This window comes from Rhinatrema bivittatum, chromosome 4 (genome assembly GCF_901001135.1).
Source record: "Rhinatrema bivittatum chromosome 4, aRhiBiv1.1, whole genome shotgun sequence".
Lineage (NCBI taxonomy): Eukaryota > Metazoa > Chordata > Amphibia > Gymnophiona > Rhinatrematidae > Rhinatrema > Rhinatrema bivittatum.
In genome coordinates this window covers 425,432,039-425,455,332 of record NC_042618.1, presented here as the reverse complement: position 1 = coordinate 425,455,332, position 23,294 = coordinate 425,432,039, and the positions used below count along the sequence as shown (strand labels likewise).

General features: G+C 44.3%; 1 protein-coding gene across 4 annotated transcripts in view; it reads right to left on the bottom strand.

The window, feature by feature from the left end:
• The window catches only part of NR2C2 (nuclear receptor subfamily 2 group C member 2), a 380,432-nt gene that overhangs the window by 96,564 nt on the left and 260,574 nt on the right, over positions 1 to 23,294 (bottom strand). For all 4 annotated transcript variants that reach the window (XM_029601391.1, XM_029601389.1, XM_029601390.1 and 1 more), the window contains 2 exons: positions 10,124 to 10,217; positions 8,942 to 9,075 (listed from right to left, as the gene is read on the bottom strand). In XM_029601391.1, coding sequence (XP_029457251.1) covers positions 8,942 to 9,075; positions 10,124 to 10,217 — 228 coding nt within the window. The remainder of the gene's footprint in view (positions 1 to 8,941; positions 9,076 to 10,123; positions 10,218 to 23,294) is intronic.

Below are 23,294 nucleotides of genomic sequence, written 5' to 3'. Positions count from 1 at the left end.
CTACTAGAAACCGCAGATATTTGCGATGGGATTGTGTTATCGCAATATGGGTATAAGCATCCTTGAGGTCGAGGGAGCATAGCCAATCCCCTCTTTGCAGCAGAGGGAGTAACGTGCCCAGGGTTACCATCTTGAACTTTTCTTTTTGAAGGTACTTGTTGAGGGCCCGAAGGTCCAAAATTGGACGTAGCCCTCCTGACTTTTTTGGAATTAGGAAGTACCTGGAGTAAAATCCCTTGCCTCGTTGAGAGGGAGGGACAGGTTCTATAGCATTTGATTGCAAAAGAAGGGATACTTCCTGTTGTAATTGAGTCAAGTGGCTGGATAGACTCCATGCTTGAAGAGGTGGGGAGTCTGTCGGAAGAGTTATGAAATTGAGGTGGTAACCCTGTGCGATAATTGCCAGCACCCACTGGTCTGAGGTAATCCGTATCCAATGCTGCAAAAAGTGGCACAGACGACCCCCTACAGGGATGTGGGGGAGTGGGATATGGCATGTGCTCCGTATCGGGAAGTCAAAGGCCTGCCGCTGGCCCGGGAGGTGGGGCTACAGCAGGTCTTTGTTTCCGAGGTTGGCGTAGCTGAGGTCTGGTGGAGGATCGAGCCGGACGAGGCCTAGTCGACGGAGGGTAATAACGACGTGGCCGAAAGAATGACTTTTTAGAGTCCTTCTTAGGTGGTGGTTTGGAGGATACTTCAGATGGAACAGACGAAAGTTGTTTCAACGTCTCGTGGTGATCCTTCAATTCCGCCACAATCTGTTGAATCTGTTCTCCGAACAGATTGTCCCCCAAGCAGGGTAAATCGGCTAGACGATCCTGGACCTCTGGGCGAAGGTTGGATGATTTTAACCAAGCCCAACGTCTGGCTGAGATGGCAGTAGCTGAGACTTTCGTGGAAGCATCGAAGATATCGTAGGCCGTTCTGATCTCGTGCTTCCCAGCTTCAAATCCTTTGTGAAGGAGGGCTTGAAGCTGTGGCTGGTATTGGTCCGGTAATGTGTCAGCGTAGTCCTGCATCTGTTTAAGGATAGCTCTGTTGTATTGAGTCATATAAAGTTGGTATGAAGCTATGCGAGATATCAACATAGCCCCATGATACACTTTCCTGCCCACACTATCAAGGAATTTGTTGTCCTTGATAGGGGGAGTGGAAGAGTGTGGTTTTAGGCGCTTGGCCTTCTTTTGCGCAGACTCAACTACAACAGAGCGATGATCCAGTTGAGACTTCTGAAATCCTGGTGCTGACTGAACGAGGTATGTTGAGTCAGCTTTTTTATTAACTGGTGACACAGATGAAGGTGATTCCCAGTTTTTCTTTAAAAGATCCAGAAATACCTGGTGAATGGGGATGGAAGCGATGATTTTTGGGGCATCCAGAAATTGGAGCAGCTCCATCATTTGGTGCCTGTCATCGGTCTCAGATTGCAGCTGAAAAGGCACAATTTCTGACATCTCCTTTACAAAATTTATAAAGGAGAGATCTTCAGGAGGAGATCGTTTTCTACTCTCTGTAGGAGATGGTGGGGATGGTAAATCTGTATCTGAAGATGTATCATCACCCCAGGTATCATAAGGATCATGTAGGGCTTGCAGTCCTGAAGGACCTGGTAGAGGATCCAAAGGCATCGATGGAATCGGTGCTGCAAGCGGAACTGTGAACGGCATCGAGGGCTTCGGGGGGTACCGATGGAATCGGTGCCGATCTTGGAATCGATGGAGCCGAAGGATAAATCGGTGGAAAGGTATGTGAAGGCACCGATGGAACGACACCGGACGGGGGAATCCGGAACGGTGTTTCTCCTGTCGATGAATGTCCTTCCGGAGATGATGGTGTAGTCGGTGCTACTGGAATCACCGATGGAAGGGCGCGCATGAGTGCCTCCATACGATTTAGTATCGGTGCCAACGCTTCCACTAGAGGCTCGGTGGTCGGTTCCCTCCTCGGTGGCAGAGTCGGTGCTGAGGTCGGTGCCTGAGGCGGTGCCGGAATCGGTGCCGGAGGCGGTGCCGGTGGAGGCTGGAATCTTCGCATCGCATTCTCGATGGCCTCCTGGACCAGCCGGTCCAGTTCTGCCCGGAGACCAGGGGTAACCATACCCGGCTCGACGGGAGAGGGAGGCTGAGGCAGGGCCGGAAGTACCACCGTAACCGGTGGGATCACGGCCCCCGCACCCCGGGAGGGTGAGGGTTTCCTCGGTGCCTGCGAACGAGACGTGGACGGTGCCAGGTCTGACCGAGGCTTTTTCGTCGGTGGCTCGGCCTGTTCAGAGGTCGATGGTTGTGGATCCTCGACGGGCCGAGACTTGTGCCGTCGATGGCGATGCTTATCCTTCCGATCTCCTCGCCCATCCGGGGAGGGGACAGGAGTCGACGGCCGAGAAGTCATCGGTGGAGGACGGTCACCGGAGGGTTGACGATGGTGGTGCAACTTCGACGGTGCCGGTTCCGATGACGTCGATGCTATCGATGGCGTTGGGGTGGGTGCATGGAAGAGGAGCCCCATCTTCTCCATCCTGGCTTTACGACCCTTAGGTGTCATTAGGGCACATTTAGTGCAAGTCAGGGCATCATGCTCACTTCCCAAACATAGAACACAGACCCGATGGGGATCTGTGATTGACATAGTCCGGGTGCAATCCGGACAACGACGGAACCCCGTCGCCATGGCCTAGGGCCAAATTTAGCCGCGGGATTGGTAAGTGCCAACAGGCCTCTAGGGCCAAAATCGACGGCAGTCGATGAAAATCGGCAAAAAACTTACCGGCTTTCGCGGAGGTGACAAAAATTTGTCGAAGGGAGACCCCTGAGGGGCAAATTTTCTTCGGAAAGAAAAAAACCGAATTCCTGTCAGGAACGTGGTAAGAGAGCTCCTTTCACCGCGTGGCAACTGCTGCGCGGAAAAAAGAAGACTGAAGGGAGACCCCTGCTGGCTGCAGGGTCAGTGCCTTGCTGGGCATGCCCAGTAGGGGCCAGTCAAAGTTCTGTTTAAACTTTGACAGAAGTTTTCCGTGGTGGGCTCCATCCTCGATGTCACCCATTTGTGAGGACAACCATCCTGCTTGTCCTGTGAGAAATAACAAAAACAAAGGGTGTGGTTCTGGACTGGTGTAACAGAAATAAAGGAAAGGAAATTAAGAAGTAAGAAATCATTTCTCCTTCCATTACCTTCTGCTCCACCAGCCCCAACCTATGGGAAATACCAAAGCCCAAGGTGGGTGGATGACAATCCTGCTTTCAAGCACAAGAACCAAAAATGATATCTTGACTATCGAGAAGATCCAACCTATAGTGCTTTACAAATGTTCCCAAAGAAGACCAAGTTGCAGCCCTACATATCTTCAAAGGACTTACTAAACATCTTTCAGCCCATGTCAAAGCTTGTGCTCGTGTTGAATGGGCCTTAATTATATTAGGTATCATTTTACCCTTCAATAAGTAAGCAGAAGAAATAGTATTCTTTAACCATCTGGCAATCGAAGTCTTCGAAGCTGCTTCCCCTTTCTGTGGCCCACAGAAAAGAACAAACAGCCTCTCAGACTTCCAGAAACCTGTCTTCTCAAGATAAAATTTTAAGCATCTTCTGACATCCAAAAATCTTAAAGAAACTAAACCTTCCTTATATTCCCTCTTGTTAAAAGAAGGTAAAACAATACACTGATTTAAATGAAAAGAAGACACAACCTTAGGTAAAAGAAAGAAGGGACTGGTCTCAGAATAACTGAATTCTTTGTAAAACGCAAAAACGGAGATTGATCTTACAAGGCCTGCAATTCCAAAATTTGTCTTGTGGAGGTAATAGCAACTAAAAAGACCGTCTTAAGAGTTAAATCCTTAATTGTAGAGTCTCCCAAAGGCTATAAAACTAAATTTAAACTCCAATGAGGAAAAACTGGTCTTACAGGAGGACGTAAATGTTTCACTCCACTTAAGAAATGACAAACATCCCTATGGGAAGAAATTAAACTACCATTAATTTTTCCCTGAAAACATGAAATGGCTGCTATTCGAACCTTCCCAGGGTTTAATGATATACTTTTGTCCAAACCACATTGCATAAAGGAGAGAATATCTCCTATTTTAGCCTTCCATGTTGATAACCCCTTCTTCAAACAAAATTCTCAATTATACGCCAAACTCTTTTATAAGAAAGAGAAGTGGACCTTTTTCTAGAATGCAACATTGAATGCAACTAATAATCGAATGGGAATAACCCCGCTTTGCTAATCTTTCACTTTCAATAGCCAACCCATAAGCCAAAATGGAGTTGGATCCTCCATTTCTATAGGACCCTGATGTAGAAGACCCTTCATCTGAGGGAGTAGAAATGGTTGATCCACTAGAAGTCTCCTTAGATCTGCATACCACAGTCTTCTTGGCCAATCGGATGCTTCTAGTACCACCAATACCTTCTCTTTCTCTGTTTTCCTTAAAACTCGAGCTATTAAGAGCCATAGGAGAAAAAGATATAGAAGATTGTAACCCCTCCAATTCTGTGGAAAGCATCTATTCCTTCGCTGTTCATCTCTCTGCGATGACTGAAAAATCTTTTTACCTTTTTGTTTTGATTGGACGCCATAAATCTATTTGGTGAGAGTTCCATCCCTAACTATTTGTAAATAGGCCTCCTGGCTTAATTCCCCTTCTCCTAGATTTATAATGTTCCAACTCAGATAATCTGCTTGGACATTGCCCTGACCTGCTAAGTGTTGAGCTTTCAAATGCAATAGATGATTCTTAGCCCAAGCAAACAACAGCTTTGTCTCCTCTAACACACCCTGACTGCGAGTTCCTCCCTGTATGTTTATATATCCCACTGCTGTTGCATTATCACATAGTACCTTTACTGCCTTTATTTTATTTATTTGTCGAGTTTTATATACCGTCGTTCGGTTTTGCCATCACAGCGGTTTACAAAGTTTTGATGTTTAACAGAGTGATCAAAAATTCATGCGCTTTCCTTGAAGCTGAGGCTGAAAGTACAGTAGAGCCAATCTGACAACCCTGGTCTCTAAATGATTTACTGACCACTCTGTCTCTTTCTGATTTGAGTGTGAAGATTCTTGTATTGAGCTCCCCAACCTGCCATACTGGTATCCGTTGTCAAAAGCTCCCAAATGAGACTCTAGAGGCATTCCCTTCTTCAAATTTGGCAACTGAATCCACCATTTTAGAGTTGCACAAATCTCATCGGACAAGGGAAGCTGAATCTGAGGATTCCATCTTGAAAGAAATCTGCAGGGGTCTCATGTGTGCTCTTGCAGAAGGCACTAATTCTAGAGTTGAGGCCATTAGACCTAAAATCTGAAGGAAATGCCACACAGTTGGGACTTGTATTGAAAATCCCTTTACCTGGGCACAAAGCTTTAAAATTCTCTTCTGTGGTAAATACACCATGCCAGCTGCAGAATTGACTACTGCCCCTAGATGTTCCAACTTCGGGTGGGCTGTAAATGACTTTTTAAAAAATTGATCACCCAACCTAGATGATGAAGTAAAGAGACCACTATTTCTGTTGATTTTACCCCTTCAGAGAATGATTTGGCCCTTATTAACCAATCATCCAAATAAGGGTGAATTAAAATTCCTTTCTTTCACAAAAATGCTGCTACAACCACCATTACCTTTGTAATGGGAAAATGGGCAGGTGAAACTACAAAACAATCTTTTACCAAACTCCTCAATTCTGGAGCATAACCGTAACAGATTATATCCAAAACCCATGAATCCAAAGTAATCTGGATCCAGTCCCCAAGAAAAGCCTGTAGCCTGCCCCCTATTGGCTCTCCTGGAAAATGAATCCTCCTGACTTCATTGTGTATTTTTTGAAGCCCTGATAGTTCAGGTAAACTCTCCCCTTGGTCTTCTTGCACCATGAAAGGACTGAGAGGTGTTCTTCTCTTTACTAGATTGAGGCATTACTCTTTTACCTGGTCTATATCTCTTGGCTTCCAAAAACGGAGTACAGCTTCTATAAAAATGAAAACTTGGTTCAGCCTTATCCTCAAGTAATCTCACAACCTTTTGGTCTCCCATAGTCTCTATTAAATGATCCAAAACTTCCCCAAAAATGTATTTTCCCTTGAAAGGAAGACGAAACAGCCTGGATTTTGATAAAGAATCAGTAGACCAATTTCTTAACCAAAGGAGTAGTCTGGCTCCCACAGAAAGAGCCAAAGACCTAGGAGAAACTCTGATTATATCATATAAAGCATCACATATATAGGCCACAGCCGACTCCATCCTTGCTGAGTTAGGTAACTCAGATTTGTGCTAAAGCCAGGGAAGCAGAGATCTAGCAACATAACTAGCACAAACCGCTCCCTGTAATACAAAGAAGCACGCAGAAAAAAAGATTTTTAAGGACTGCCTCTAACTTTCTATCCTAAGCATCTCGAAGGAAAGCACCTCCTTCTACAGGAATAATAGCTTTTCTAGCAACAGCAGCGAGTGAAGCATCCACCTTAGGCTGTTGAAAAAGATGATCCAAAACCTTAGAAGGTAATGTAAACAATCCATTAAAAATCCTCTGATTCTTATAACCAGCTTCAGGGAATTCCCACTCAGCCAGGATCCTAGCTTCAATCTCCTGGTGAAGAAGCCGTTTTACACAAACCCCTCAGAATAGGATCCCAATCAGGAACAGGTTCATCTTTCTCGTCCTCAAGACGTAAGGCTGCCGAGGCCTGTAAAATTAGTGCAGCCATCTCCTCCTTAAGGAACTATTCTGTTCCTCCTCATCCTCTAATGACTGAATCTCACCTTCTTCTAGAGATTTGAGAATGCTTCCTCCTTTATCATCCTCCATAGCGAAATAAGGAGGACAATTTAAATCCAGAGAGATTCTGCATCCACTGTATCCAATCTCTCTCTCTTTTGATATCTCACAGACTCAGCTGTAGAAAAATCAGCCTGCAAGTGATCAACATCATCATGACCTCTTGTGAGGCATTAAATGCCTGATGCAAAAATCTAAAATATTGTGGTGAAAAAGATACTGAGTCACTGGCAGTCGCATCCTGCTTTGATTCAGAAGAAAAATCAAGCCCTGGCAGCAACCTGAGCAGTCCCTGAGCCGCACTGGGGCCTCCCTTTAATGACGACGCTCCCAGCATGTCATCCAAGATGGCTGCCGAATCCAAATAGGCCATTAGAATGGCTGCTACCGATGGTTCCCCTGCAACAGAAGCTGCCCTTGATCGCGGTTTCTGCATGCCAGCAATAAGTTCATGCGACACTACATTTTTGGCTGTTGCTGAAACCTTCAGCGATTCCGGGGATCCAGACTTACCACGGCAAAGGGAGCATAATGTTCCTTCACAGGAACTGCGTTTCGCAGCTGCCGCAGCGACGTTTCTCAGACATCAGAATTTTAAAAAATTTCAGCTTCCAGCTACAGCAGGCAGATAAGAAAAAGCTTCGATATAGGTAATTAGCTAATTTGCCAACACAGCCACAGTTCCTCTTTACCACAACAACCAGTAACAGAGTAGGGCAATTAGTGTCTTTGGCTTGCTTCACTGCAGGAGCACATCCACAGGAGCATGGCCATAAAACTGCCACTTTGACAAGTAAAGGGCTAAAATTAGCATGAAATTCTTTCATTCCGCTGAAAACTCTTCTCATATAATAGAGTAAAATAAAAAACCTCCCATCCAATGGCTGGAGGCAGAGAACACTGGCTGAGTTGGTTCTAATCTGCGCTTATGTTCTACTGATGTCATTAAAAAACAAAAATTAGAACTCTGCCTCCATTTGGCTGGATAGGAGGATAAACCCATAGGTTCGGGACAGGTGGGGCAGAAGGTAATGGAAAAATCATTTTATATTTTTGGTTAACTGTTTCTCCCTGTCTCTGGCTTTTTCCTGAGAGGTGGGTAAGTAGTTATCAAAGGGAAAATGAAAACAAACCAGATCCTGAGTTAATTCTGAGTATGTTACAATATCATTAGTTCATGCTTCCTGTATCTGCCCCTTGTTTTCTTCCTGTAACCCTTTCCCTTGCTTCAGCTCTTGAGGGAGAAAAGGGGTGGAAAGCAGAGTTGCTTACCTGTAACAGGTGTTCTCTGAGGACAGCAGGATGTTAGCCCTCCCATATGGGTGACACCATCTAATTCTATGTTATAAGACTGAAGAGAGACCCTGCATGGACGCATTGTATAGGGCATGCTGGTCTCAGTGTGGCAAGTCAAAGTTCTAGAAACTTTAACATAATTTTTCCGTGTTGGGGCTCCACCTGATGTCACTCATGTGTGAGGATTACCATCCTGCTTGACCTTGGAGAATATAAATAAACTGGATTGGATACTTCTATACTGTAATTTCTCAGCCTGTTCCTACCACTGTCTTCTATATCTGTTCCAAGTGTGCTTGAATTTTGTCACAGTGGTGGTTTTCACCATCCTTGCTTGTAGGTTATTCCAGGTATCACAAAAACGATTGAGACAAATAAGACCCATAGTCCTTGAAATTCCTACAACTATATATTTTTAGATGTTTAATTTTTTTTTTAACTATTTTAAAATTTTTAGCAGACATAAAATCTGTTTTTCAGTTTTCCCTCCCAGCAGCCTTCTTCACCACTCTCTTAAGCCCTTTCCCTCCCCCTCCTGTCCCTTCTCATTCTGTCCTTTTAGCCCCAGCTGTTATGCTTGTGCTATTAAGCTGAGGTGCTGTCAGTGCAGAAAAGGAGCAAAGACAGAGCAATGGATCTAAGACAGACAAGGAGGGCAGGCTGAAAAAGTTCTGGGTAGAGAGGGTGGGACAGTATATACATACATACCCTAAGCTTTTGCTTACGTTCTTATGAATTTATCTCCTGCACTGGGCTATGAGAAAAAGAATGTGTTGGCACTTGTAGCTATATTAATGAAGGAATGAAGACTGTTATTGCTACACTACAAGGAGAAGCTTGAAAAGTATGTTCCAGACACAGTACATACCGAGTAATCTCACTAGCAGATTGGTCCTCTGCTTGGATTTCAGATGCGTCTCCATTATTCAGTGACTCACTAAGATTGGCAAGGGATGTTACAACGTTTGCTAATGTACCCAAAGCACCTTGACTCGTTTCAGCCTACCAAAGAGAGCGAGTTGAAATATAACATGAAAAAACATTAACTATGTCCTGCTTTCCTTCATGCAGCACTGGTTTCCCTTTGAACACAATAACACCACACACCTTAATGATGCATTAAAAGGGTAAGAGACAAAAGTTGGATTCCCAATCCTGAGTTCTGGTTATAAATTTTTGATCTTTAGTTTGTCTTCTACAGTTCTTCTATATTCATTTTGAAAGGGAGTTATATGACAAATTTTTAAGAATTTTGCAATGTTTTTTCATTGGAAAAGCAAACGAAAGATAGAGGTCATAAACCCACAACTACGACTGTAGTTGCAAGCTATGCATTTGATACTCAGGTTGTCCATATATATGAATGCACCTTCACAAGTACGGTCACATGCACTGCTGTCCACACTAATCTGTCTAAATGTTCCTCCCAAAGTCACTGTCACTACTTTTCACAGTAAGCCTTTATATAACACATTTGTGCTGTTCTTTAAAGTAAATCTCCATATATTGTTATACCAATACAAATTTTGCTATAATAAACTTCTTTCAAACAAATCTGTAAGCTATTAGCCTTGGTATAATAAAGACTACATTTTCTTTCCAATTTTACTGTAATTAAATCTAAGATACAGCAGTGTCTCTAGAAAACCTGAGTATTCATCATATATAATTATACCTCTCTTAAATTTTAAAATTTCTCTAGTTTTTTTGGGGTCTTTAGTCAGTACTAGCAATTTCAATATGAATATTGTTGATAACCCATGCAAGTGGTATATTTATTGAAATGTAACTTCTCATGGGTTTCAAAAAGAAACATTTCAAGATATAACTAGTAAGTCTTTAGCCCAAAAACTGTGGGTGGCTCTTTTCTCCACAGAATATCTATAAAGAAGAAAGGACTACAATCTCATCTGGAAATAAAAGGCTACTCATAGGTAGTTCTCCAAGATTCAGGCTGTTTTTAACATGTCTCTCTCTAATTGCTAGACATTGAGTACACAATCACAGTAAAGCAGAAACAGATGGCAGTACTGTGAGTTTCTCACTATACCTTTGAATCTGTTGGCATAAGGACTGTACCATCTTCCCGTATCAATGGCTGTTGAATATTCACCAGCATTCCAGGATCCAGAAGACCTGCTTGCCTATTTTGTGACACAAAGAATAAGAGAAGAATTAGAAGAGCTTCCTGCAAATTTCATTAATTAAATGGTTTAGAAGCCATATGTGTAAGCTATAAGGAGGATGACTAAGTTGCTTCTCATTTTCTTGTGCTGACCAGTCTTATCCTTTAAATAACATAGGCTGCCTTTTGTTATATCACTAAGAAGCGGTGTTGGTCTGAATTCACATACAACTGTATCCACACTGCAATTATACAGTAACTTAAAAAATAAAAATGGCAAAAGACCTGTTTTTACAATTTTCTCAGTTTATTATCTTCTCTTGGGTGTGCTGCATGCATTCAAGCAGGGTTTCTCTGGCTGAATTCCTCCTGTCTGTATTATTTACTTTTGTCTTACTGCAAATATCTGTACAACCACAGTTTAAATATCCAAAAAATTGATCACCTCAAGTGAGAGAAAATACTTTTCCAAGTACCAGACCTCATACAACGGCATGGGTAGTAATGCTAATTTAGCATATATTGAGTATGCCAACGTTTATAATCACAGGTCACTGATAGACAAAATTTTTCTTTCGTTTTCTTTGCTTTCGTGAGAACAATGTTCCAAATAGTGTAAATAAAATAGTCTCTTTAAATAAACACAACTATTTTCTGTGCACTTCTTTTTGTTTTATCATTTTAGACCAGCACTTAGCTTAATTCTTGTGGTGAAGAAACGCCATATTTCTTCATCGGAGGCTAGCGTGGAAAAAGCCCGACACTGGATCCGTGTTTCGGCGCGTGCCTTCGTCGGGGGCCGAAATAGCTGTCAATATAAAGAATAATCAGTAACGACATTGTGCCAAAAAGTATAAATACTTATCATTTTTAGTGGGAATTCAGCACACGAACATGATAATGGAGCGGCTGGAGATGGCGGCGTCTGCCGATATTCCGTTTCTTCTACCCAAAGTAAGAGAAAACGCGCCCTTTTTTTTAACCAATGTGTAGCCAATCGTCTTATGCCACGTCATCAATGACGTTGATGGATTTATATGGGCGTCTGAACCGTCTGTCAATATTACGTTTCTTCCACCCGAAGTGAAAGTAAACGCATCCTTTCTATTGAGCAATACCAATCATCTTATGCCACGTCAACAATGACGTTAGTGAAATTGTATGGGCATGTAAACCAAAGAAAACCATTCAACCGAAAGATTGAGACCTAGTGGCTGTATCGTATTTAATTTGAAGATCCATTGCTGTTCTCTAATATTTAATAACTTTTGTGGATCACCTCCCCTCCCTGGTAGTTGAATCATGTCTATCACCCTCCATCTGAGATCCACGAATTGATGTTGTTTTGAAAGGCAATGTGCAACAATTGGAGCCTGTAATTTCCCAGTTTGTAAACAGCTTTTATGTTCAATGAGTCTAGTGCGTATTAGACGTTTCGTCCTGCCGACATAAAATAAATCACATGGGCATTTAATGATATATATTACGTGTGAGGACTGACAATTAGTATGGGTTCTTGCCGACCATATTCTTCCTTGGGAATCCGTCCAATCAGGACCTACCAAAGCAGTTGTGCAAACAGAACATTTCTGGCATGGCCAATGACCAATCGGTAAATCAAAGGTGTCAGTATTAGCGGGCAAATAAAATGAGTGTGTTAGAATCTCCCTTAAATTTCTTCCGCGGCTGTACGAAATTATCGGTAATTCAGAAAAAATATTGTGAGTCTGTAAAACATGCCAATATTGTCGTATAATGGATGCTACTACAGTAGATTTAGATGAATGGCGTATAGTGCATACCAAAGGATGTTCACCAGAATCAGATGATTCATCTAATAATAGCCATTGGCGGTGCGCATTGGACGCACGTTTCCATGCCTTTTTTACAATACGTGATGGATATTCACGTTGTAATAAATGAGTTGCCAATTGTTGAGCTTGTAAATAAAACTGATTTATCTGTACACAAACGTCGTAAACGGAGAAATTGTCCAATGGGCAGATTCCTTTTGAGACTGTAGGGGTGCCAACTAGAAAAATGCAACAAAGTGTTACAATCCGATGGTTTTCTGTACAATGAAGTAGTTAAGGGAGATTCTAACACACTCATTTTATTTGCCCGCTAATACTGACACCTTTGATTTACCGATTGGTCATTGGCCATGCCAGAAATGTTCTGTTTGCACAACTGCTTTGGTAGGTCCTGATTGGACGGATTCCCAAGGAAGAATATGGTCGGCAAGAACCCATACTAATTGCCAGTCCTCACACGTAATATATATCATTAAATGCCCATGTGATTTATTTTATGTCAGCAGGACGAAACGTCTAATACGCACTAGACTCATTGAACATAAAAGCTGTTTACAAACTGGGAAATTACAGGCTCCAATTGTTGCACATTGCCTTTCAAAACAACATCAATTCGTGGATCTCAGATGGAGGGTGATAGACATGATTCAACTATCAGGGAGGGGAGGTGATCCACAAAAGTTATTAAATATTAGAGAACAGCAATGGATCTTCAAATTAAATACGATACAGCCACTAGGTCTCAATCTTTCGGTTGAATGGTTTTCTTTGGTTTAAATGCCCATACAATTTCACTAACGTCATTGTTGACGTGGCATAAGATGATTGGTATTGCTCAATAGAAAGGATGCGTTTACTTTCACTTCGGGTGGAAGAAACGTAATATTGACAGACGGTTCAGACGCCCATATAAATCCATCAACGTCATTGATGACGTGGCATAAGACGATTGGCTACACATTGGTTAAAAAAAAGGGCGCGTTTTCTCTTACTTTGGGTAGAAGAAACGGAATATCGGCAGACGCCGCCATCTCCAGCCGCTCCATTATCATGTTCGTGTGCTGAATTCCCACTAAAAATGATAAGTATTTATACTTTTTGGCACAATGTCGTTACTGATTATTCTTTATATTGACAGCTATTTCGGCCCCCGACGAAGGCACGCGCCGAAACACGGATCCAGTGTCGGGCTTTTTCCACGCTAGCCTCCGATGAAGAAATATGGCGTTTCTTCACCACAAGAATTAAGCTAAGTGCTGGTCTAAAATGATAAAACAAAAAGAAGTGCACAGAAAATAGTTGTGTTTATTTAAAGAGACTATTTTATTTACACGATTTGGAACATTGTTCTCACGAAAGCAAAGAAAACGAAAGAAAAATTTTGTCTATCAGTGACCTGTGATTATAAACGTTGGCATACTCAATATATGCTAAATTAGCATTACTACCCATGCCGTTGTATGAGGTCTGGTACTTGGAAAAGTATTTTCTCTCACTTGAGGTGATCAATTTTTTGGGTATTTAAACTGTGGTTGTACAGATATTTGCAGTAAGATTTATATTTCACTGTCTCCACACTATATAATTTTTGAAGAGAGTCTTATGGACATTTATTTACTTTTGTAGCATTCCTTCATGAACTTAACTCAAAAATATAACAACAGAGGCAGGTGGGAAACCAAGCTAGTTGATGAAGAAAAATCATAAACAGTTATTTCTCTGTATCATTTAATTTATGAAGAAACCACAATTCTGCTGCACAAATGTTAGAAAGACATGGCTTCATTTAAGTGTCATGCTGGATCTATCTAGCCCAGCATCCTGTCTCAAACAGTGGCCAATCTAGATCTCTGGGAAGTACCTGGCAGATCCTAAAGAGTAGATCAATTACTTGTTGGCTATTCCCAGGGAAGTGGTGGTTTTCCCCACGTCTTGTATAAATGGTACCATTAAATTCTTTGCTTTATGAAATTTGTTCTTTGGCTACCTTCTTGATGTTCATCCTGCATTTCTGTATTCCAGTTTGTTTTTGTACCAGGTTGCTTTACCATGCTGAGGAAAAGTTGCTCTCTCTGAATATTAATGTAACTTTTAAGGTTAGCAGCTCAAGAGCCTCAATCTCTGTGATAATATAGGCCCATCATGCTTTCCGTAAAACCAAACTTACTGCATACTATGAGGGCAATATTCAAAAGGAAACAGAGTAGGATTAAATGGACAATTTTCTCAGTGGAAGGGAGTGGGCAGTGGAGTGCCTCAGGGATCTGTATTGGGACACTTGCTTTTTAATATATTTATAAATGATCTGGAAAGAAATACGACGAGTGAGATAATCAAATTTGCAGATGACACAAAATTGTTCAGAGTAGTTAAATCACAGGCAGATTGTGATAAATTGCAGGAAGACCTTGTGAGACTGGAAAATTGGGCATCCAAATGGCAGATGAAATTTAATGTGGATAAGTGCAAGGTGATGCATATAGGGAAAAATAACCCATGCTATAATTACACAATGTTGGGTTCCATATTAGGTGCTACAACCCAAGAAAGAGATCTAGGCATCATAGTGGATAACACATTGAAATCGTCGGTTCAGTGTGCTGCGGCAGTCAAAAAAGCAAACAGAATGTTGGGAATTATTAGAAAGGGAATGGTGAATAAAACGGAAAATGTCATAATGCCTCTGTATCGCTCCATGGTGAGACCGCACCTTGAATACTGTGTACAATTCTGGTCGCCGCATCTCAAGAAAGATATAATTGCGATGGAAAGGGTACAGAGAAGGGCTACCAAAATGATAAGGGGAATGAAACAGCTTCCCTATGAGGAAAGACTAAAGAGGTTAGGACGTTTCTGCTTGGAGAAGAGACGGCTGAGGGGGGATATGATAGAGATGTTTAACATTATGAGCGGTCTAGAACGGGTAGATGTGAATCGGTTATTTACTCTTTCGGATAGTAGAAAGACTAGGGGGCACTCCATGAAGTTCGCATGGGGCACATTTAAAACTAATCGGAGAAAGTTCTTTTTTACTCAACGCACAATTAAACTCTGGAATTTGTTGCCAGAGGATGTGGTTAGTGCAGTTAGTATAGCGGTGTTTAAAAAAGGATTGGATAAGTTCTTGGAGAAGAAGTCTATTTCCTGCTATTAAGTTCACTTAGAGAATAGCCACTGCCATTAGCGATGGTAACATGGAAAAGACTTACGGGCAGATTTTAAAAGCCCTGCTCGCGTAAATCCGCCCGGATTTACGCGAGCAGGGCCTTGCGCGCCTATTTTCCATAGCCCGCCGGCACGCGCAGAGCCCCGGGACGCGCATAGGTCCTGGGGTTTTTGGAAGGGGCGTGTCGGGGGCGGGACCCGATGACGCTGTGTTTCGGGGGCGAGGCGGGGCGTTTCGGGGCGGGACCGGGGGGGTGGTTTCGGCCCGGGGCGTTTTGGGGGCGTGGCCGCGCCCTCCAGAACCGCCCCCGGGTCGAGTCTCGGCACACCAGCAGCCCACTGGCACGCGTGGATTTACGTCTCCCTCCGTGAGACGTAAATCCGTGGATAAAGGTGGGAGGGGGGGTTAGATAGGGCCAGGGGGGTGGGTTAGGTAGGGGAAGGGAGGGGAAGGTGAGGGGAGGGCGAAAGAAAGTTCCCTCCGAGGCCGCTCCGATTTCGGAGCGGCCTCAGAGGGAACGGAGACAGGCTGCGCGGCTTGGCGCGCGCCGGCTGCCAAAATCGACAGCCTTGTGCGCGCCGATCCAGGATTTTAGAAGATAACGCGCGGTTACGCGTGTATCTTATAAAATCCAGCGTACTTTTGTTTGCGCCTGCTGCGCAAAAAAAGGTCGCGATCGCGCTGTTTTCAAAAATCTACCCCTTAGTTTTTGGGTACTTGCCAGGTTCTTATGGCCTGGATTGGCCACTGTTGTAAACGGGATGCTGGGCTTGATGGACCCTTGGTCTGACCCAGTATGGCATTTTCTTACGTTCTTATGTTCTTATGGATTTCCATGAGTAAACAGATGTTGGAAAAATAAAACCTTAGAAAATTGTACTTCCCCCTAGTGAGAGTAAAGCAAAGTTGCTTACCTGTAACAGTTATTCTCCATAGACAGCAGGACAAATTAGCCACTCAAATGGGTTATGTCATCCAGTGAGGCCGAGACAGAAAAGCTCTCTCAGAGTTCAGAAAAACTGAGATTTTCTGAGCATGTATTGGTTTGAACACCATAAGATTTTACCATACTGGGTCAGATTGAGGGTCCATCAAGCCCAGTATCCTGTTTACAACAGTGGCCAATCTAGGTCACAAGTACCTGGCAAGATTCCAAACAGTAAATGGATCCTATGCTGCTACTGGACAGTGATAAATAGTAGCTATTTCTTAAGTCTACTTAGTTAATAACGGTTTATTGACTTATTCTCCAGGAATTTGTCCAAACATTTTTTAAATCTTGCTACGCTAACTGCCTTAACCACATCATCCAACAATGAACTCTAGAGCTTTGCGTTGAGTGATAAAGAATTTTCTCCAATTTGTTTTGAATATGCTACTTACTAACTTCATGGAGTGGCCCCTAAGCTTTATATTTTTTGAAAGAGTAAATAACTGATTTACCCTTGCTATTCCACTCATGATTTTATAGAGCTCTATCATATCCTATCTCAGGTGTCTTCTCCAAGCTGAAAAGACCCAACTTCTTTAGCCTTTCCCTGTAGGGGAGCCATTCCATCCCCTTTATCATTTTGGTTGCCCTTCTCTGTACTTTTTCTAATGCAACTAGATATTTTTGAGATGCGGCGACCAGAACCGCACATAGTACTCTAAGGGGAAGATTTTTAAAGAAGCGTGTGAGCGTCCATGTGCATGCGCTACCAGGCACACACACTTGGATGTGCTGATTTTATAACATGCACACACCAGCGCACGTGCACTGGATTTTGTAATCCGCACACATATGTGTGGGCAGTGCGCGCAATGGGGGGTAGACTTAGGAAAATTTCACGCAGCGATGCATCCTGCCCTTCCTCAGTTCCCTAACCCCTACCCTATCCTCCCTTCCCCTCTCCTCCCTACCTCCTAAACCCTTTCTCCTACCTTTTTTAAATTTTATTTCATTGCTTACTGCTCCATTGGCCACTGTACCGGCCGCCTCCAGCCCTGCCCCTCCCCACCCCCCAGCCCGCCCCTTTATCTGGGCCCGGCACTTCGGCGTGTAACAGGGCCCTTTTGAAGATGTGCATGGTGTTCAGTTCGGAGTTAACAGTCTGCTTGGAGATTAGCAATCTGCTCTTATTTAGGAGAGTTGTGGGTGGATCCTTGGGCTGGTGGCAGATGACCACGCCCCCGGGGGAAGATCCCAAGAGAGACCACCGGTCAGGCTCAGAGTATGGAGACAGACACACACTAGTTCTTTTATTAGACAGTATACTGAACCACCAGAGGTGGCAATAGTGAGCTGAAATGCCCAGCTGGGCTGTAGTCCCTCAGATACTGGAACAGCGATCCCTGGAGGCTGAGCTATAGAGAAACTGAAATATAGTGAGTAGGCAGGGTATGCAGAGTTCATGTACTGAACCTGATGGTATCACTCACACAATGTCTCATAGAAGCCCAGGAGCTGGAATGTATAGGTCCTCGAGGAGTGAGTACCTGGTTCCAGGGAAAGCTCTGAGAGAGTGATGTTAACTCACTGATGTAGTTGGCAGTAATGACTTCCAGGCAGAAGAGAGTACCGAGTAAGTTTGGGAACAAGGGCCTTCGAGAAACGAGTACCGGTTCCAGACTGTCACCTGAAAAACAAAGGAGAGAGCAAGGCCCCCGAGGAGCGGGTACCCCTTAGTAAGTCCGAGGAGGCAGAGTAGCTTAGGTAGCAAAACCCCTTGCTAAGTCCAAGGAGGCAGAGTAGCTTGGAAAGTCGAAGCGAGTCCGTAGTCATTCCTTGCTAACTCGATGTGTTAGCAAATTCTAAGACCTTATATATCCGTTGCGGGTGACATCATCTTCAGGGGACGCCCCCGAGGTTCACGCCATCGCCGGTACTTCAGTCGGGGCCATGCCATGCGCGCGCCCCTAGGCCTCCAGGAAACATGGCGGGTTGCAGCGTCTAGCCAGTCCGGGGATGCCGGAGGACCTAGGCAGAAGGACGCCGTGGCAGCCAATCTTCCCGCAGACGAAGAGGGAGGCGCCAAAGAGGTAAGGAGGGCGGAGAGAGGGCGTTGGGAACCGATAGACACAACACATGGCGCATGCAAAGCTTGGCCACATAGAGAAAAATAACCCACACTGTAGTTACATGATGTAAGATTCCATATTAGGAGATACCGCTCAGGAAAAGGACCTGGATATCAAAGTAGACAATACTTGGAAATATTTGGTTCGATGTGCGGTGGTGGTCAAAAAAGCAAACAATGTTAGGAATTATTAGGAAAGGATTTGAGAATAAAACGTAAATTCATAATGCCCCTGTGTCACTCCATGGTGAGCCGCGTTTACTGCCAAATTTTAATTCCCTTGCGCGTAACCCCCGTTTTTATGAGCGCAAGGGAATTAAAATTTGGCAGTAAACGCGGCCTCACCATGGAGTGACACAGGGGCATTATGAATTTACGTTTTATTCTCAAATCCTTTCCTAATAATTCCTAACATTGTTTGCTTTTTTGACCACCACCGCACATCGAACCAAAGATTTCCAAGTATTGTCTACTATGATATCCAGGTCCTTTTCCTGAGCGGTATCTCCTAATATGGAATCTTACATCATGTAACTACAGTGTGGGTTATTTTTCTCTATGTGGATCACTTTGCACTTGTCCACATTAAATTTCATCTGCCATTTCAACGCCCAATTTTCCAGTTTCACAAGATCCTCCTGCAATTTTTCACAATCCTCTTGTGATTAAACTCACAGTAATTTTGTATCATCTGTAATCTGATCGCTTCACTTGTTGCTCCCTTTTCCAGATCATTTATAAATATATTAAAAAGCACTGGTCCCAGTACAGATCCCTGAGGCACTCCACTGTTTACCCTTTTCTGCTGAGAATACTGACCATTTAGTCCTACTCTCAACTTCCTATCTTTTAACTAGTTTGCAATCCATAATATGACATTGCCTCCTATCCTGTGACTTTTTAATTTTCTAAGGAGTCTCTCATGCGGTACTGTCTAATGCTGTCTGAAAATCCAAATATACTACATCCACCAGTTCACCATTATCCACGTGTTTATTAACTTCTTCAAAAAAAATGTAGCAGATTAGTAAGGCAAGATTTCCCTTACATAAACCCATACTGGCTTTCACTATGTTAAATGTCTTTCACTATTTTTGTGATTTTGTTCTTTAGAATAGTTTCCACCATCTTCCCGGCACTGAAGTCAGATTTACCGATCTATAGTTTCCTGGATCAACAACAATAGGTTACAAATTACCAGTTATAGATCTTTAATATTATTTTTTAGTTTTTTCAGAACTCTTGGGTATATACCATCTGATTTGGGCCATTTGCTACTCTTTAATTTGTCAATCTCCCTTGTTACACCTTCCAGCTTCACAGTGATTTGTATCAGTTCTTCTGAATCATCACCATTGAAAACAGTTTCCAGCACAGGTTATCTCCCCAACATCCTCTTTAGTAAACAACAAGTAAATTCAGTTTTTCTGTGATGGTTTTCTATTCCCCAAGTGCCCCTTTAACCCCGCAATCATCTAACAGTCCAACTGACTCCCTCATAGGCTTCCTGCTTCGGATATGTTTTAAAAAGGTTTTATTATGAATTTATGCCTCCAAGATCAGCTTCTTTTCAAATTCTCTTTTAGCGCGCCTTATCAGTGTTTTACATCTACCTTGCCAATGCTTATGCTTTTCCCTACTTTCCTCAGATGGATTCTTTTTCCAATTTTTGAAAGAAGTTATTTTGACTAAAGTAGCCTCTTTCACATCACCTTTTAACCATGCCGGCAGTCATTTGGCCTACCTTCCACTTTTTTAATGCATGGAATATATCTGGTCTGGGCTTCTAAGATAGTATTTTTAAAAAATGACCATGCCTTAGTTTTTTTTATACATTCTCATTCACTTTTGAAACTATGCAATTGCTGTTGCCAAGCGGCTCCACCATCATTACCTCTTAGACCAAATTCTGAGTTCTACTAAGAATTAGGCTTAAAATGGATTCCCCCTTTCACTGTTGCCCAGATCAACTGCTCCATGTAGCAGTCATTTATTTGATCTAGAAACGTTTCCTCTCTAGCTTATGTTGCGTGTCCCGGGCGCAGCAGGCCCTACTCACCTCTGGCCCACGGCTCCCAGAAATGGCCCATCCTCACTGGTGGCGGTGGGCAGCCGCCTGCGCTCCCGCACCCTCTCTGCCTCCTCGGGCACTCCCAGTTGCTCCGTGGACCCCACCGGCTCCTGGCAAGTCTCCCCACGTGTGCCGCGGGGAGATGCTGCCATCCAGCATCCTGTCTCTTCCTAGGCACGCGCTTGGGCACCCCATCGGCCAAGGGGCTGCGGCAGAAAACTAACCTGCGGCCCCGGATGACATCATCAGGCCCCACTATTTAAGGCAGAGCCCGCTACTCACTCCTTGCCTTGGCAACAGGTTTCCACGCTAGTCGTGTGCTCCATTGCCCGTTTCTGTTCCTGACTTTGTTCCTGATTCCTACCTTGCTTCTGCCTTGGACTGATTACTGGCTTTGACCCTTGCTCCGCTGTACCTTGCCTAGCTCTGCCACCTGCCTCGACTCCAGCCTGTTCCTGACCTCGCCTCTGGTATCTCTTTGGACTTGGCCTTGTTAGGCTTCGGCTTTCTACTGTCTGGGCGTCACCTATCCCTGCACTCTGGTCTGTCATTGCCGCCCAGGCCTCTGGACTCCTGACTTGTCTGGACATGTCTAGGTCCTCCTATAACTCTGCTGGTCCCTGGCTGCCTACTTCGAACATCCACTGGGATTCATCTGATGGAGGCCCGCCTAAGACCAGCCAGCCCCACTACCCAAGGGCTCAACCTGCGGGGAACGGGGCTGGTATTGGTGAAGCTCCAGTCGGCCTCCGTTTCCTGGCCTACTCTGCCTCCTGACGGTGGGGACCCGTGGGGCTTGCCCTACAGGTAGCATCAACCCCACCTCGGGCCAAGGGTCCACCACCAGGGCAACAGATTGCCAAGGCCATGGACTCGGCGGAGACATCCACCCTCCAGACCATTTCGGGCCTGGCTCTGAAGATCCAGGAACAGCAGCAGTTCTTAGAGGCGCTGGCCTCCTACGTCGAGCACCTCCATGCTTGCCTAGATACTCATGCTGGGTCTGCAGCACAGATGTCCGTACTGCTCAACCCTCAGCCTTCACCTTCGCCCTCCAGGGCTCTGCTGGCCCTACCCGCTCCACCCCAGGCTATGCAGAGGGTTTATCAAACAGTGTTATATACATTTCGCTCTGCAGCCCTCCATCTTTCAGGATGAGCTTATGAAGGTTACCTTCATTCTTTCACATCTAGAGGGCAAAGCGCTGGCATGGGCATCTCCCTTGTGGGAGCGTTCGGACTCCCTCCTCCAAGAACTGCCATGTTTCGTGGCCGTCTTTCATCGGACCTTTGACGATCTGGGGAGGCAGGCTGTAGCTAGTTCCAATCTCCTATGTTTACAGCAAGGCCAATGAGCACTCGAGTATACAATTGGGTTCCGAACTCTTGCCACAGAATTGGCTTGGCAGGAGAATTGCCTCCGAGCCATTTACCTGGACGGCCTGTCGTCTCAACTCAAGGACGAGCTTGCAGCCCATGAGCTACCGTCCCATTTGGGTCACAACCCACAGTTTGGGAAGCCCTGCATCCAACCCTTTTTCCCACCCCCATCCAAACTCCAACATGTGACCAGCCTGAAAGCCATACAAACCAGTAGAACACATAGTATCACATTTGAAACTATCTGGAATAGAGGTCCCCTGCTTAGAAAATCAGGTGCTACCCCCAAATGACCCCAAAGAAAGTTTACAACAGGTCATCAGTTATGGCCCGAAAAAACCCCCCATATAGTCGTACCATAAGAAGCTGCTTAGCCCAGGACCCTCCATCTATTCCAACTTAAAGCATACATACATAAGGTCCTCAAGATAAAAAAAAAAGCAATATGCAGCAAGTAAGGCATCCACCATGTCATTAAGATGCTGGATTGATTCATAGTGTCACAGCAGTAGCACTGTTGATATAATAAATTAAATTATTTGTCCAGTAAAGTAATGTAGAGTGAACTAGCAAAAATGGAGAAATTACTTACCTGATAATTTCGTTTTCCTTAGTGTACACAGATGGACTCAGGACCAATGGGTATAGTGTACTCCTGTTAGCAGTTGGAGACGGATCAGATTTCAATCTGACGTCAGCCCCTAGTACATATACCCCTGCAGGAAGTGCAGCTCCTCAGTATTCTTCCTTGCAAAGCATTGTGGATATATGTGTGACTGACTGATTGATTAACTTAATATGATTAACTTAGATAACTTCTGTTAGAACGTTAAAAACTTGATTAACTTGATTAACTTGAACTGGTTGGTTGACTATAGCTGGAGACCGCCAGTGTGCCCAACCGGAAAGCGTCGACACCCGGCAGGGTGGATGCCCTAGGGAAATGAAAGCATGGCTTACCCTTGAATCGTTGAAGGACCATGTATAGTGGCAGCCGAGGGTGGGCTGCTGAGTCCATCTGTCTACACTAAGGAAAACGAAATTATCAGCTAAGTAATTTCTCCATTTCCTAGCGTATAGCAGATGGACTCAGGACCAATGGGATGTATAAAAGCTACTCCCGAACTGGGTGGGAGGCTGCCCGTGGTCCATTAAGGATTGCTCTTGCAAATTCTGTGTCCTCCCAAGCCTGAACATCCAGACGGTAGAATCTGGAGAAGGTATGGATGGAGGACCACGTTGCCGCCCTGCAGATCTCGGCAGGTGACAGCATTCTGGTTTCTGCCCAGGAAACTGCCTGGGCTCTGGTGGAATGGGCCTTGACCTGTAGAGGTGGTGGTTTTCCCGCTTCTACGTAGGCCGCCTTGATGACTTCCTTGATCCAGCGGGCAATGGTTGCCCGCGAGGCCGCTTCTCCTTGCCTCTTCCCGCTGTGAAGGACGAAAAGGTGGTCCGTCTTTCGTACTGGTTCCGACATTTCCAGATATCTGGATAGGAGTCTGCCGATGTCGAGATGGCACAGACTACGGGCTTCTTACGACTTCTTCCAGCCGTCCATCGCAGGTAGTGAGATGGTTTGGTTAAGGTGGAAGTGTGAGACCACTTTG